Source organism: Macadamia integrifolia, chromosome 12 (assembly GCF_013358625.1).
Source record: "Macadamia integrifolia cultivar HAES 741 chromosome 12, SCU_Mint_v3, whole genome shotgun sequence".
Classification (NCBI taxonomy): domain Eukaryota; kingdom Viridiplantae; phylum Streptophyta; class Magnoliopsida; order Proteales; family Proteaceae; genus Macadamia; species Macadamia integrifolia.
The window spans coordinates 8484072-8498945 of NC_056568.1; the positions used below are offsets into that span (position 1 = coordinate 8484072).

The 14874-nt window shown below is 36.9% G+C and overlaps 1 protein-coding gene and 1 long non-coding RNA gene across 4 annotated transcripts; both read right to left on the minus strand.

Moving 5' to 3' along the window:
- Positions 1–878: 878 nt before the first annotated feature.
- Positions 879–3642, minus strand: LOC122057599 (elongation factor 1-alpha). The gene is made up of 3 exons (XM_042619754.1): positions 3489–3642; positions 2257–2746; positions 879–2154 (listed from the first exon to the last, which is right to left on the minus strand). The coding sequence occupies exons 2-3, from the start codon at positions 2716–2718 to the stop codon at positions 1270–1272; spliced, it is 1347 nt and encodes a 448-aa protein (XP_042475688.1). The 5' UTR covers positions 2719–2746; positions 3489–3642; the 3' UTR covers positions 879–1269.
- A 2775-nt stretch (positions 3643–6417) lies between these two features.
- Positions 6418–13743, minus strand: LOC122058366. 3 transcript variants are annotated; one of them, XR_006133751.1, is made up of 4 exons: positions 12930–13734; positions 8322–8513; positions 8054–8243; positions 6418–6933 (listed from the first exon to the last, which is right to left on the minus strand). It is a non-coding gene; the product is annotated as an uncharacterized LOC122058366 (long non-coding RNA). The 3 variants fall into 3 exon arrangements; XR_006133750.1 differs by lacking the exon at positions 6418–6933 and adding an exon at positions 10889–10971 and having other exon boundaries at positions 7444–8243; positions 8322–8727; positions 12930–13743; XR_006133749.1 differs by lacking the exon at positions 6418–6933 and having other exon boundaries at positions 7826–8243; positions 12930–13730.
- Between the last annotated feature and the right edge of the window lie 1131 nt (positions 13744–14874).

Below are 14874 nucleotides of genomic sequence, written 5' to 3' on the forward strand. Positions count from 1 at the left end.
CCTTCGACCTAACCTCCACACCCCGAGAATACCTTCCAAAACCCAGCCCTCAAATTCCAACACAATTGATCAGCCCCTTCTTCCTAACCTCCACAGACCGAGCATACTTTCCAAACCCAGCCCTAAAATTCCAACACAATAGGAAACTTTGCAGGCGAAGGGGGCGGCAGGGTTGGGGGTTTAAATGACCCCTACAACAGCATCATAAAGCCACAACCCTTTCTTTTCATTTAGTTCTTACGAGACAACTTACCTCATGTATCTCACTTGGTTCAAGGAGGCTACTGAAACAAAGATCTTTGCAGACCTATTCTTCTTCCTGATTCTATTTTCCAAGGTTTCTTCTTCTATGGAAACCAATTTAGGAAACAAATGCAACTAAAATAGAAATTTTTATCAAAAGAATTTTATTTTGCAACATTTAAACGTAATCCACCAAGGTAGGAAAAAAATCAGGTAGCAAGAGATGGACCCATTTTTGCTCTTCCACCGTTTAAGTGACTACAAAAATACGTTCACAGAGCAAGAGTCCCAGACTTAACAGTCCAAGCACTGTTCAAATTAGAAGTTATTTCCTGGTAATTTGATCCAAAAAAGGAATCACGCTCTGTAGGATTCGAACCTACCACATTGGGTTTTAAAAACCCACCTTCCAACTAAGAGCGCTTTCTGATCACAATAGATTAGAATGAAACTGAACTCAAGATCCTCTCCACCGCACATCGGACTGGCAGCACCAGGCACGCACTCCAACCAGCCATCAGGCCAGCTGGGCCCACTAGCACGCCAGAGAGTATCTGGTTCAATTCTTCTTCTTGAAAACACCTCAACTGAGCAATACTAATATAGTATTTACAAGAAACCAAATAGGAAGCGAATTGGATGGAGAATGAAAATATTATAATCCAAATAATTAACCAGAGTATGAAAAATCAAAAATTCCGAATTGAAACATGTTCATCATCAAAATCGAAAATTCTCTACAGAAAGAAAACTAAAACCGAAATTCATCTCAAGATAAAAAAAAAACCCAAAATAAGGAATCCGCAGACCTTGCCACCGCTTGTCGAGCACCCAGGTTTGCGTCCGATTGCTCAACTCCACCAAGCTCAAGAATGAAGCAAGTAGTAAACTGTGACAAAGAGCTAGTAGATACCAGACCTGAAGTCCAAAACTGAAGAGTACTAAATATAAAATAACCAGACGCCGCCTCTACGGCTCTACTACTACTACAACTACTAAAACCATACCTCTCTTCGGGCTCAAATTCTACTTTCCCTTCTTAGCAGCGGACTTGGTAACCTTGGCACCACTGGGATCCTTCTTCTCCACACTCTTGATAACACCAACGGCAACGGTTTGACGCATGTCCCTCACAGCAAAACGACCAAGTGGTGGGTACTCAGAGAAGGTCTCCACAACCATGGGCTTGGTTGCAATCATCTTCACGAAACCAGCATCTCCGTTCTTCAAAAACTTAGGTTCCTTCTCAAGCTCCTTGCCAGATCGTCTGTCAATCTTGGTCATGATCTCGGCGAACTTGACAGCGATGTGGGAGGTGTGGCAATCAAGCACTGGGGCATATCCGTTACCGATCTGGCCTGGGTGGTTCATGATGATAACCTGGGAGGTGAAGTTGGCAGCTTCCTTAGCAGGGTCATTCTTGGAGTCAGAAGCAACGAAACCACGCTTAAGATCCTTAACTGCGACGTTCTTAACGTTGAACCCAACATTGTCACCTGGCAGAGCCTCCTGAAGAGCCTCGTGGTGCATCTCAACGGACTTGACTTCAGTAGTCAGTCCAGTGGGACCGAAAGTGACAACCATACCAGGCTTGAGAACACCAGTCTCCACACGTCCCACTGGGACAGTTCCAATACCACCGATCTTGTAAACATCCTGAAGAGGTAGACGGAGGGGCTTGTCTGAGGGTCTCTTGGGCTCGGAGATCATGTCAAGGGCATCGAGGAGGGTTGGGCCCTTGTACCAGTCGAGGTTGGTTGACCTCTCAATCATGTTGTCACCCTCGAACCCAGAGATGGGAACGAAGGGGATTTTGTCAGGGTTGTACCCAACCTTCTTGAGGTAGGAAGACACTTCCTTCACAATTTCATCGTACCTTGCCTTGGAGTACTTAGGGGTGGTAGCATCCATCTGCGCATCAGTGGAACAGTACAAACACAGTAAGAACCTATATTATTTGAACGAAAAACAAATTGAAACACGGATGGACATAATGTTTGACGTATATTTCACCTTGTTACAGCAACAGATCATCTGCTTGACACCAAGGGTGAAAGCAAGAAGGGCATGCTCACGGGTCTGTCCATCCTTGGAAATACCAGCTTCGAAACCTCCGGTGGTGGAGTCAATAATGAGGACAGCACAGTCAGCCTGTGAGGTACCAGTGATCATGTTCTTGATAAAGTCACGATGCCCAGGAGCATCAATAACGGTGCAGTAGTACTTGGTGGTCTCAAACTTCCACAGAGCAATGTCAATGGTGATACCACGTTCACGCTCGGCCTTCAGTTTGTCAAGCACCCAGGCGTACTTGAATGACCTTTTGTTCATCTCAGCAGCTTCCTTCTCGAACCTCTCGATCACACGCTTGTCAATACCTCCAAGCTTGTAGATAAGATGACCGGTGGTGGTCGACTTTCCGGAGTCGACGTGGCCAATGACCACAATGTTAATGTGAACCTTTTCCTTACCCATTGTGAATTGTTAAAAGAGTGACAAGAAACTGCGATGAAGGTAAAATAAAAAAAAATTAAATAAAAAAAGAGCACAAGTTAGCGAACGAGGGGGGAATCGAATGCAAACAAATTTACAAACAGAACTCAAAAGCCAGTACCAAAAAGGTTTGAGATGCAGATCAGAGGCGGGATTCTATACTTTGGTGATTATATCGAAGGATTGATGCCACAAAAAGAGTCATTAAATTCGTTGTAAAAACAAAGCTTCGATCGATAAAAAATATTTAACAATGCCAGATCTGAACCATGATTAAACAAAAATAATCTTTTTAAACCGAAAGAATCATCGGGCAGAAACTTATAATGGATAAGTTCATGGGATCGAAATTATAATAACAAGACCACATGAGGATTCAACGTAGGAAACCAAAAGATGAAGAACGTATTAGGAATTCATACAAGTAAAAGAAAAAAAAGGTCCTTCAGTCCTAATATCCTAGGGAAACATATTTGAATGATCTAAATCCACTGCGTACATCTAAATCAATCGATCTAAATCAATCTTAGAATAGATCACAATCGCGAATGAAATTTGTAGAGACTAACATAAAACAAATAAGAGAACTCAAATTACAACATAGAAAGATCGAGAGAGATTTCGATTACAGATCTACCGAGGCATATGAAACATGTTTAGAAAAATTCAAGTAATAAATCAAACAACAAAGAAAGCAATTGATATCTCAAAAACCTAAGAGAACAATACAGAAAAGCTAAACGAAATCAAACCTTTCGAAGAAGCAGAACAGAAGAGATCGCCTCGCAAAGAGCTCTCACCGTCAAGAGGAGAGCTTCAGTAGAGAAAGAGGATGAGAAAGGAGAGGCTCCTCGTCTTAAAAAGTATCTCACAAAGCCTATAGCGTTTAGGGTTTTTCTATAGACCGTCGGATTGATGGATCCAATGGTGTAAAGAAAATTTATCTCACCCGTTGATTTAAATCGAGCGATGGATATTCCTTGGCATGTCATTTTAGATTCCCTAACTTGACCTTTATCTCATGCTTTCTCATAGTTCTCCTGCGGCGGAACGCAATGGGTGTTCCGTAAGGAAGCCAAACTCTTCCGCTCTAAAACCCTAAAACCTATAAAAGGGAAAAGTTTGTGTGAGCTGGCGGTACGGAAAACACACCGACCAGTAGTTGGTCAAAGGGGGGTTAGGAAGAGAAAGAGATAGCCTGTTAGGAGGAGATTGAAAGGAAAAAGATGAGCAGGGAGCTAGGTGTCAAAACCTAAACTGAATCGGTAAATCGGCCAAACCGAATAAAAAAATTCAGATCAAACCGAGTTGAAATTTTATTGGGCCATTTTCGGTGTGGGATATTGTAATCCCAAAACAAATTGAATGGACTCAAAACTAAATTGGAACTGACTCAAAATCCTGTACTGAAACCAAAATCAAACCAATAAGAAATTGGAAAGAGTCCAAACTTCATTAAAAAAAATCAAGTTTTGCATAATTTTGTATACGCTTGTATGGAAAATCAAATTCAAATTGAATAAAAATTTGAAATCAACTCAATTACAAATCAATATAAGCGCCGAAACCAAAATCGAAATTTTTTTACTGGTTTGGTTTTGGTTTCACTATTTTCACATCGAAACTAATTCAACCCAAATTGAAACAGGGCCAAAATGACCCGTTGACACCCCTCATTCTACCATGGTTTTAAAATTGGGATCAGATCAATCATGGTCAAGGTTCTAAAACTCGGGGAATAGTCACAGATTGGTCATGGCTGATGCCATTCTAATACCAATCCATATCAGCCTGAATTGAACCGAATCGAACAGATCTACCCCTAATTTTTTAATTAATTTTTATTATGATTTTACCATTGAACCATGGATCGGGATATAAAAAGTCAAGGTCATCGTCAAGAAACGATCAAGGTCGATATTGTTTCAATCCACTCGATAATGGCGGCTCCGTTTCGATTTTTAGAACCATGGTCATGATCGCCTAGATGGAATTTGTATCGGTCCAGACCTATTCCCGGTACCAATCCAATGCGTACTGATTAAAAAAATAAAAATTAAAAAAAGGTAAATTTGTCTGATCCAATCCGCATTAGGATTGATCCCAATTTTTAAAACTGTTCTACCGAACATGCTTCAAATATCAGTGTTTTAGTAACGGCCAATGGTATCATGGTTTGAGGTGTTGATCTCAACAGAGACTGGTCCTATGTCAGTTGAACGGTACAAATTAAGGCACCGTTTGACAATATTCCTAGAAACGTGTTTTTTACGTTTTCTTGTGGTGAAAAACGAAAAAATAACAAAAACATTTGATAAATCTGTTTCGTTCCACCTGCTTTAGAAAGATAAAAATAAATTTATGACAATTTATAATATTAGAAACGTAAATAGTTAACATGTTATACTTGTTTCATTGTTTTTAGAAACAAGTTGAGGGCAAAATATTGGGGAAAGGCCCAATAAAAAATCAATCAAAAAGCAACTCGTTTATCAAACACCAAAAAATCTTTGAAAGTAGTCCTTGATGCCATTGTCGGTGTTGTAGATCTCGATGCGAACAATCCGAGAAACAAGTTTATCAAACACCAAAAAAACCTGTTTCTATTCCTAAAAACTTGAAAAATCATTAGAAACAACATAAACATTATCAAACGGTGCCTACAGGTAAGCTATAAAAAGAAGTCGATTTTTAAGTAAAACTTGGCCTAATCAGTATCGGGATAAGCTGATCTTGTTTCGATTGAATTGTGCAAACCCATTGTGAAACTATTACAAAAATAAAAATAAAAATAAAAATAAACCAATTTTTAAGTAAAACTTGCCCATATCAATACCAACACAAGCATATCATCCGTTGAACGGTACATACCAAGGGCAAAACTATAAGGCTTTGTTTGGTAGCCAAGAGAAGGGGGAAAAAAGGTACATTTTTTTATTGGTTTGAAAAATTCTCATTATATTAGGTATGTCCGATAAGATTTTTCTTTTTTTTTTTTTTTTTCCAAAAATCACCTTGAGAATGGTAAAGTTTTCTTCTCTTGCCAAAAAGCAAGTCTTGCCTGAAACACAAGAATTTTTTCTTTTTTTTTCTTCTATTGATAGCTAAACAGGCATACATTTTTATTTTCTTACTATTTCATTTATTTTCTATCTTTTTATCCTCTTCTCTTTCTATATTCTTGTTTCTTTTCATTTTATTTCCTTTCTTTGCTTGGCTACCAAACATAGCAAGAAAAGAAAAAAATATATATATAGGAAAGAGAAGAGAAAAAAATGATAGAAAAAGAATAAAATGGTAAGAAAATAAAAAATTATCTCTGTTTGGTTAGCAGTAGAAGAAAATAAAGTTTTTTTTTTCCTTATGTATTCTTGTATTTTAGGCAAGACATTTTTTTTTCAGCAAAAGAGAACTTTAACATTCCAAAAAAATAAAAAAAAATAGTACAAAGGACATAAATAGGACAAAAGACATGTCTGATGAGTTTTTATGTTTCTATTTTTCTCCTCAAATTTATATTTATTTGAATTTTTTTCTTGGCTTCCAAACATAGCCTACAAAACTCAACTTTTTAAGGAAAACTAGGGCAAAAACGTTTGATCAATGTCAATCTGTATCGTTATCATATCAATTTCTAGGGTGACCAACCCCCATCTTAACCATGGATTGTAAAATCGTATCAATAATTAAGGGGAAAAAATTGAATTAACATATTGGTGTATGTGGTCAAGGTAGAATTGTTCAAAATCAGTTTTATTTTTAAGAAATATGAGGGCATAACCATATGATATATGCCAATCCATATTGGTATTAATACCGATATTTAAAACCATGCTACTAGTGGTTCATAGTTACTTTTTTTTCCTTGTACCATGTCTTGGCTCACTTCTTGGCCTCTCATATAGTGTTGAATTAGAGAACCCTTCATCATTATATAAATGGGAGAAGATTTTCGAAGCAAGCGGCATAAGATGCATACCAATGAGGTGTGACAAAACAATGTCATACAATGAAAAGCAACGAGGATAATCCATGTGAGGAGGAGAGAGATAGGCACACATGTGATGGTGTACCTTGCCTTGGCAGTCCGGAGGACTTTTGCCCTATGAAAACACTATTATGCATACAGAATGCCCATCCAAGCCAATAGGAGCACAAGATGAGGTGTTACATGATTCAGATACAGCCTCATGAGACCTGCATATTAGTTCATACACACCTCAATACTCATGTGCATCCATTGATAGTCGTAGATTATTTTCAATTGTCATTTAACAAAAAAATTAGGCCAAAACTCAAAACATATAAACAATGGATTTTGGGGTTCACATATTCACCAAATTCTAGCCCTATCTAATCTACCATGTGGTGCAAATATGCCCATTTTTTAATTAAAAAAATAGAATCTTTTTTCAATTCAATTTCATTTCATGATTAAAGTCGTCGAATAAAGAACCGAATGCAAAAATTCTATTCTCTTTTTGTTGGATTTTGATACATGGCATAGATTAGCTAACTTGTCAAATTTTAAAGCCTAATTCAATCAATACCGCTTTCATATATTGGCATCCATCCCGCATAATCCCATGCATATACCGTTCTCCAACCACTACAAATCACAATTTTATTTTAACTTTCAAACCTAATTTGTCACTTTGGCAAATTCTTTTGGGCCAAAAAATTTAGAAAACAAGGGACCTTGGAATCTACTGTCAACAAAATTTTGGCCCATTCCATCAACCATTTGATAAATATTTGATCTGCCTTATCAATGGCTGTTCAGAAAGTTTTACACATCTCATTAACTATAAGAGATTAAGAAATTCAGTTAAAAATAAACAACTTTATGCGTTTACGCATACTTCGAGGATAAAACCACCATGTTTAGCATAAATCATACTTTGTCTATGTAAAAACATTTCAACGAAGAAAAAAACAAGTACATATATGGCTATGTTTGAAAGCCAAGAAAAGAAAATTGTATAAAAAACATAAGAAAAAAAAGTCATAATTACACAATGATCTTTTTTTTGTGTTTTCTTTTCTTGGCTTCCAAACAAAGCGAAAAGCGAGGTACCCCATTTGAGGATTAGGACCGGTAACCTTTTATTTCGCATAAGTTTTGTATTCCATTATATAAGTTTGGGAGAGGTATGGGCACAGTGCCCGCATGCATCAAACTAGCTGACAGCACCAATGGGGGCATAGGATGGGGCATCATAAAGGAGGGGTAGGGGTCATTTCATAGGGGGGAAGAGTGAGATAGACACAACTAATTCTAGCTTGCAATATGTAGTCAGTGTACCCAGCCTTTTACCTTAATAAAGTTTTCAAGATTTGGTTCGCTCCAACTTAAACACACACAGCTTGGCAATTGCATCCCACAATGCACCTGTGTCGTAGAAAAAGCTGGTTCCTCCAAATGTAGGTCTCAATCTCTCATTGCTAATCACTATGAAAGTTTCTTCTGTGGCCCTCTTCCAATGCTGATTGATTACTATGCAGTCCTGCATATGGAATAATAGATTTTGTTAATTCGGAATTTGAGAAAGGAAGAAGGAAAACAGTTCTAAGTACGAGTTGACCTGTCATCCTCCAAGTGTCTGACATAATTACAGAAATTGGTCTTCACAGCAAGTTCATTTTCATGCCTTTGCATCCCTCTGGTAGTCCGTGTTCATAAATCTGGAAAGTTGTATTGAAAAGAAAATAAGTGATGTTGAAGAAGTCTTAGCTGCGAGGTGACTGGTATTGGATGATGCATGAAAAACTCTATTCTGCAGCAAATAAAAAAAGGAGCATGGACGAAGAGAATCAGATGGTTTCAAGTTTCCCCAACAAAACGAGACTGTGACCCTATAAGCCAATGGCACAAATAAATGTCTTGTTAAGCTATCAAGAAATCCCTAAACCCTAAAAATCATGCCAAGATCAGGCATTACAAATAAAAGAACTTCCCTTTCCACATTCACCAGTAAGTAAGTTTAGTAGCTGGAAAATAATGTAAGGTCAATCAGACAGAAGAAACAAATGTTACAAATAGGATACTGCTTACACTAATGTATGGATGATATGGGCAACCCAGAAGTGCACACACTCAGTTTAAAGGTCATGCACGTGTTGACTTTTGAGAGAAACAATGCTACAAATGCACCACATTATATACAAAGAATTTTTGGATGAACTGGTAAACTAAACTTGATCATTATATGAACCAAAATTTGGCCTCTTGATCCAGAATGGGCTTTCTATAGCTATTGTTCTTCAGTTACAACAATCATCCAAAAAATTTTACTTTCTGGTTTTTTCAAATTCTTAATGGAATCAACAAAAATGTTATCACCCCATATCCATCTCCAGCAATGCCATAAACATCCTACAACTAGTCCTGTTTGGTAAACTATTTTGGCCAAATTGATAGACAGGATCCTTATCTCTCTTGGATAGTGGCAAAAAGTGGTTTTCAGTTTCCCCAACAAAATATTCCAGTGCAAGACAGGTATGCCATGATATGTTTCTTCTATAGGTTCACTCCAATATTAAGATTGAGAAACAATGGCAACCTAGTTGATTGCGTACATGTTTACGCACGGAGTTCAAGTGAATAATAAAAAGAAATGCATAAAGAAAAAAAAAGACAGAATTACACCCTGATTATAATTTAACAGCAAAAGCTTAGTAGGCCTAAATAAAATGCATGCCCCACAGCTATTTCAGACTAGAAGTTGATTTTAAATTACGACCCCTTGATTATTAATTATCAAGAAGATGATTCACTATGCAGAAGAAGGATTACACCCTAGCACGACGAGGAAGAACTCGCCCTGAAACCCTAGCTTCGTGAAAACCCTAGAATACAATGACTCTCAACAAGCAACAGTACATTATATATATACCCAAATAGGGCAAGCAGGAAAACATGATACCCATTCGGGTCGCCACCAAAATATGTCGGATCGGGTCAATCTTCAAAACGGGTCAAGAATTCGAGACAAACTAGTACATAACTGTCATTTTTTCCCCTTCTTGATAAATCATGATTTTTAATTGTTGAGCTCATCTCACCTTACAAATATAGTAGCTACAACTGACTGGAAAATATGAATCCAAAGACAGTTGCACAACATCACTTTTGAGATCCAAGTCATGGTTGGGTTCTACTTATTCAGATTCCTTTCAAAAAGTTGTCATTTTCTCCTTTTAAACTCAAAAATCAATATTATGAAAAACTTGAATCAACAATAATTAACCAACACGAGCAGAATGATCATCTATGTATCTAAAATAGTAAGGAATCAAAACCATAGCATCATCAAATTTCCCAAGAAACTTCCGTTCTTGTTGCCATTAATCTACTATAGCAAATAAATGGCATCAAGCTGAACCCAGTATATCTAAGTTAAAACCTCAAGTCCATATTATCGTCAGAGTTCCCAAGAAATTTGGGTTGTTGTTTTGTAATATATTCCAGAAGTGCTTGTTAAGGTTCTGTTAAGAGCTTTCACGATCATAGGAACTCAGAATTTAAAATATTTGGACATAGTACATCTAATTTTGAAAAGGTAATATAGTTATAGAGAATAGTGCTCATATAAATTCAGTAATTCAGAAATATACTAAAATTCTAATGCTGATTTACCAAATGGATATAGGAGAAAATAATTTTCATAAAATATCAAAAAGACTATTACAACATTCATGCCAGATGACTGCAAGAAAGGATCTAGACACTGGATTGTTATTTATCATCAAATACCAAGTTAAGGTGTATGGGAGGCTAATTGTTGACTACACTTATTGGAAAATATGGCAAGGATCTATCAGCTCAGGCACAATATCAGTCACAACTAGGAAGATGGCATCACATGAGTTCTTTGCTTCAATTCAGGTACAAGAAAAGAATCAGCTTAATTACATTTCAGCGTAGGAACTTAATTTATCAGATCATTTAATCAGTATGTATCTTCACCAAATGATGAATTGACGACAATTACTTCAAAAGTTAAAAGAGGGAAAGAAAGAATACCAAGTCAAAATTGTAAATTTAGCTATTTTAATGCAAGTAAAGAAGCTGACCCATTCAAGTGGATTATGGAACGACATGAGAAATTTTCAAAACCAGAAGAATAAAAATAATTAAATAAAAGGATACTGAATAAGTAACATTCTCACTACTCCAACATGTACAGCCTAAAAGTAGCATTGTAATGGTAACTCTTGCACTAGTTCTGTTCACTGTTTTAGATCAAGAGCACAAGAAAAATAAAGACCCTATTAGTGATCTGTTAGATGAGGAGAAATTCTTAGAAAATGGGGGACTGAATATCTACAAGGAAAACACTAAAAGGGGGAGGAAAAAGACTATTATAATAGATGGGAACGGGATACAAAAATGTAATTGAATGGCAGGAAGTGATGTAAATTTCTGAGGTTGAACGCCAATGTCAAATGGAAATAGCCTACATATATATAAATGACAAGTTAATGAAAAACTGGAAGGACAAACTGTCAATATGAATGATATCACTCCAACCAGTGTTCAGAGGCCTAGTCAGTTAAACCAGTATGCAATCAATCACTAAAATAGTTTGATCAACCCCATAGCCCATTGTCTTCACAAACCCATGACTTGTCAATGGCTCATTCAAGCCAGGTGGTTGAACTGTCAAATTGGGATGATTGAACAGCATTCTCCCCAATCCATCACTACTCTTCTTCTCTTTTTCACTCTTATTCGTCTTCTCTAACAAAATCCCAACTCTCATTCCCTGTCTCTTGATTCCACTTTTTATATTTCTTCCGCTATTCTAAGTGCCATCTTTAAACTCAAAAAACCCTTAAGAAGCTCAAGGGGCCAAGAACTGTCACCAGGGGCCAAGAACTGTCACCATTAACCCATTGACAAATGCCCATTACAGTTTTATTACACCCCAGTACCCCACTTGGAAACAATAAAAGTGTTCTCTCTAAACCCTTTTCACCCTAAACCAAGTTCAAGAAACTTTAATAACTGCTACCAACATTTTTTATAAAATTGCACATTAATAACCTCATTCTGCAACACTCTTTGTCATATTTCAGGCACAACAGCTGAATGATCTCCAAGATCATTATTTTATTGTAAGTGGTAAAAGAGAAGCAAAAATCCTTTAGGAACAAATTTAAACCAGAGCTTGTCAATGAAACATGACACTAGAAGTCGAAGATAGGTCATGGGCACAACTGAGTAGCTTAATAACTTGTCCATTTCATATGAATGTGTACCTTATTGAGGATGGATAGGCTAGTCAATTACTTTGAACCTCCAAACTAAGGCAAGGCTATATCACACACAAGGGGATCTATGTAACACATAAGGGGATCTATGTAAGAACCTATAAAAGGTTGTGCCTGTCAATCACAACATTAGTAAAGTCTAGCGATGAGTCAACTCCAAAGACTAAATATTCACAAGCTCCAAGCTATTATAAAATGGCTTGTTGAAGCATCTACAGGGCAGTGGACTTGAATTTAAAGCTACAGACTGCATTTGGGTGCAAATAGATTCTTTATGTGTAACAAAAGAAGTGTAAAACCCTGAGTACATACAATGATTGGCATCTTCTTGTACAAGCTCAAGAGAGAATAAGGAAGATACAAAAATTATCTTCTCTAGTACGACATATCTAAAACAGGTGATAACAGTTGAGTGGTTAGTTTCTTTCAGGTCCTCAGAACTACATAAACTCAATGAGAATTTGTTCAGAGCCTCCTCTTTCGCAGCAATTGCTCCAAAAAGTGTATATATATATATATAAGCTCATCACAAGATTCTTTTTTGATGATCCCACAAGATTACATTTAAACAAATTAATTGTGATCTCCTTTCCATCTAGCTTTCCAAAATTCCCCACTAACTAGATATGACCCCACTCACATATCTAGTCAGTGGGGAATTTTGGAAAAGGTAGAAACCCTCTTGAATGCCATTAATCTAGCCAGAATCTGCAGGAAATCGATTAATTCCATTGCATTGAACATTCTGAAGCGATCGAATTCTGAATGACTACAGAGAGTCCAATCATGCATTCAGTTGGTAGATTTACAGAGACTGCATAGAACACAGATCGAACAAAGCATAATGAGATTTTAGAAGAATAAACGAGCATAGATATCAAGCACTGGAAGAACAAGAAACGAAACAGAAACCTGACCTCTGCGGTTACAGTAATACCAGTCCGGATCTGCTGCGTTAGCTTATGCAGCAACTTTGCCACATTATCCAATAGCCTTGTGACACGACCTGACCTCTGCGGTTACAGTAATACCAGTCCGGATCTGCTGCGTTAGCTTATGCAGCAACTTTGCCACATTATCCAATAGCCTTTTGACACGTCCTACTTGTCGGAAACCTCCATTAACGTCGTTTCTAAACTAGATTCTTATATTTCACTATCTCCTGAACGATTCCATCATCCGCAGTTCGCAATCCTTCTTCCCTTTTCCATCCCCACTCAAATATCTCCAGGAAACTGTATGGATTCCATCTCCATTAGAGAGATACTTATCTCCTTCCACCATCACCATCACCATAACTGCCGGAAAAAAAAGAATTGAAGAACGTTGAATCGGTAGCTCCCAACGACAACAGCAATCTCAGATCTCCGAAAGAAATAACAGTAATCAAGGAAACCCAATGTCTGCAATTAGATCTTCGATCAAACCCTTAAAGGAGCTAAATCAGTCGCTTTTTCGATCTAATCAACTAGAACTGGTGCTATCTCCATTCGAAATCCATGCTCTTCCTCTGTTCGCTTCTTTTAAATTCAGAAGCCATTTTAGAATCCCTAAACTTTTCCATCAATCGACCATGAAGAAATTCCTATCCCTTAAAATTTTCTGAATTGAGAGGAGATTGTTGCAGGGAAAAGAGAACGAGAGGAACAGAGAGGTGGCTTTCCTTCTCAACCAGCTTTGTCCCCAGTAGCCGTTGATCAGGTGTTCGGTTTGGCGATAGGATCATGTGTCACAATGTAATTGGCTTAAACAGAAAGTTGCTGTGTGAACTTCTATAGCATATCTGGACTACCCTTGGTTTGTAACTCCGTCGGATTGGAACACAAGGTCTTCCCATATCGATTTTAATCTATGGTTGTACTTCCGCCACATCAATTTACTGTGTTTTCTGATGAATCCAGTTTAAAGGAATCTTTTTTTATTTTTTTCTAGACAGTTTAAGGGATTTACGTGCCCACCAAGCATTATTTCTTGCTTTCTCAGCCAGCTTTGCCACATTAGTGATTGAGGGTCTAAGTTTAATTTGGTATTACAGAATGGGTGTTCTTATGATATTGAGTCAGTGACATTCTCTATAAGTAGTGCTATAAATTATCCTTAAAAAAAATAAAAAACAGTGTTTATCACTGGTTTCCTCCCATGCACGGAAATAAAAAGAACATAAATTAAATTAAATTAAAGTTTTTATAATTATTTGTAATTAATTATTAATTATGTTAAATTTAATTAATAGAGCGATACCTCAAATAAGAAAAATTTTAAAATATGTAAATATATATATATATATATATATATAACAAATAGATCATTTCATGTGAAAAATAGAGAGCAAGAGAATACCAATTGGCCCAATACTTTATTGGTGAAACTTTTACTAAGATTTTCAAACTCTATTTTTTTTATTATTATTATTATGGTAGGGTATATATTGGTATTTTTATCAAATTTTGAATGTAATTAAGTGTAAAATCTTTATAAATTGTTGATCAAGTAATAAAATATATCAAAACTTCTTAAATCTATGACAATTAAAGGTTGTTTAAGGTACATTTAAGGTTTTTTTGGTACATTATTCAGTTCAAGTCCCGATTAGTCTGATTAGGAGAAGCTCGGTTAAACCCATAGCCTAATGGAACCCGACACAAGACCGATTGAGACCGACTCATTCCTTAAATAGACACATCATGATCCAAGGATATAGACCTGACTAGACCCAACTGAGACCAACCCGACTTTACCAAATGACACCCCTACATTGGCCTAGGTGTAAGCCACAAGACCTAGAAGCAAACCCTTGTCCAAGTGTTTTTTTATTAGAGAGTGAGATAACTACTTTACTACGTGGCCTACACCACCTCGAGA

Excerpts from the sequence above, each read along its gene's own strand:
- LOC122057599 (XM_042619754.1), bottom strand. The coding sequence starts at position 2,718 with ATGGGTAAGGAAAAGGTTCACATTAACATTGTGGTCATTGGCCACGTC. Across the intron at positions 2,155-2,256 it reads TGATCTGTTGCTGTAACAAG|ATGGATGCTACCACCCCTAA; the intron begins GTGAAATATACG and ends ACTGATGCGCAG.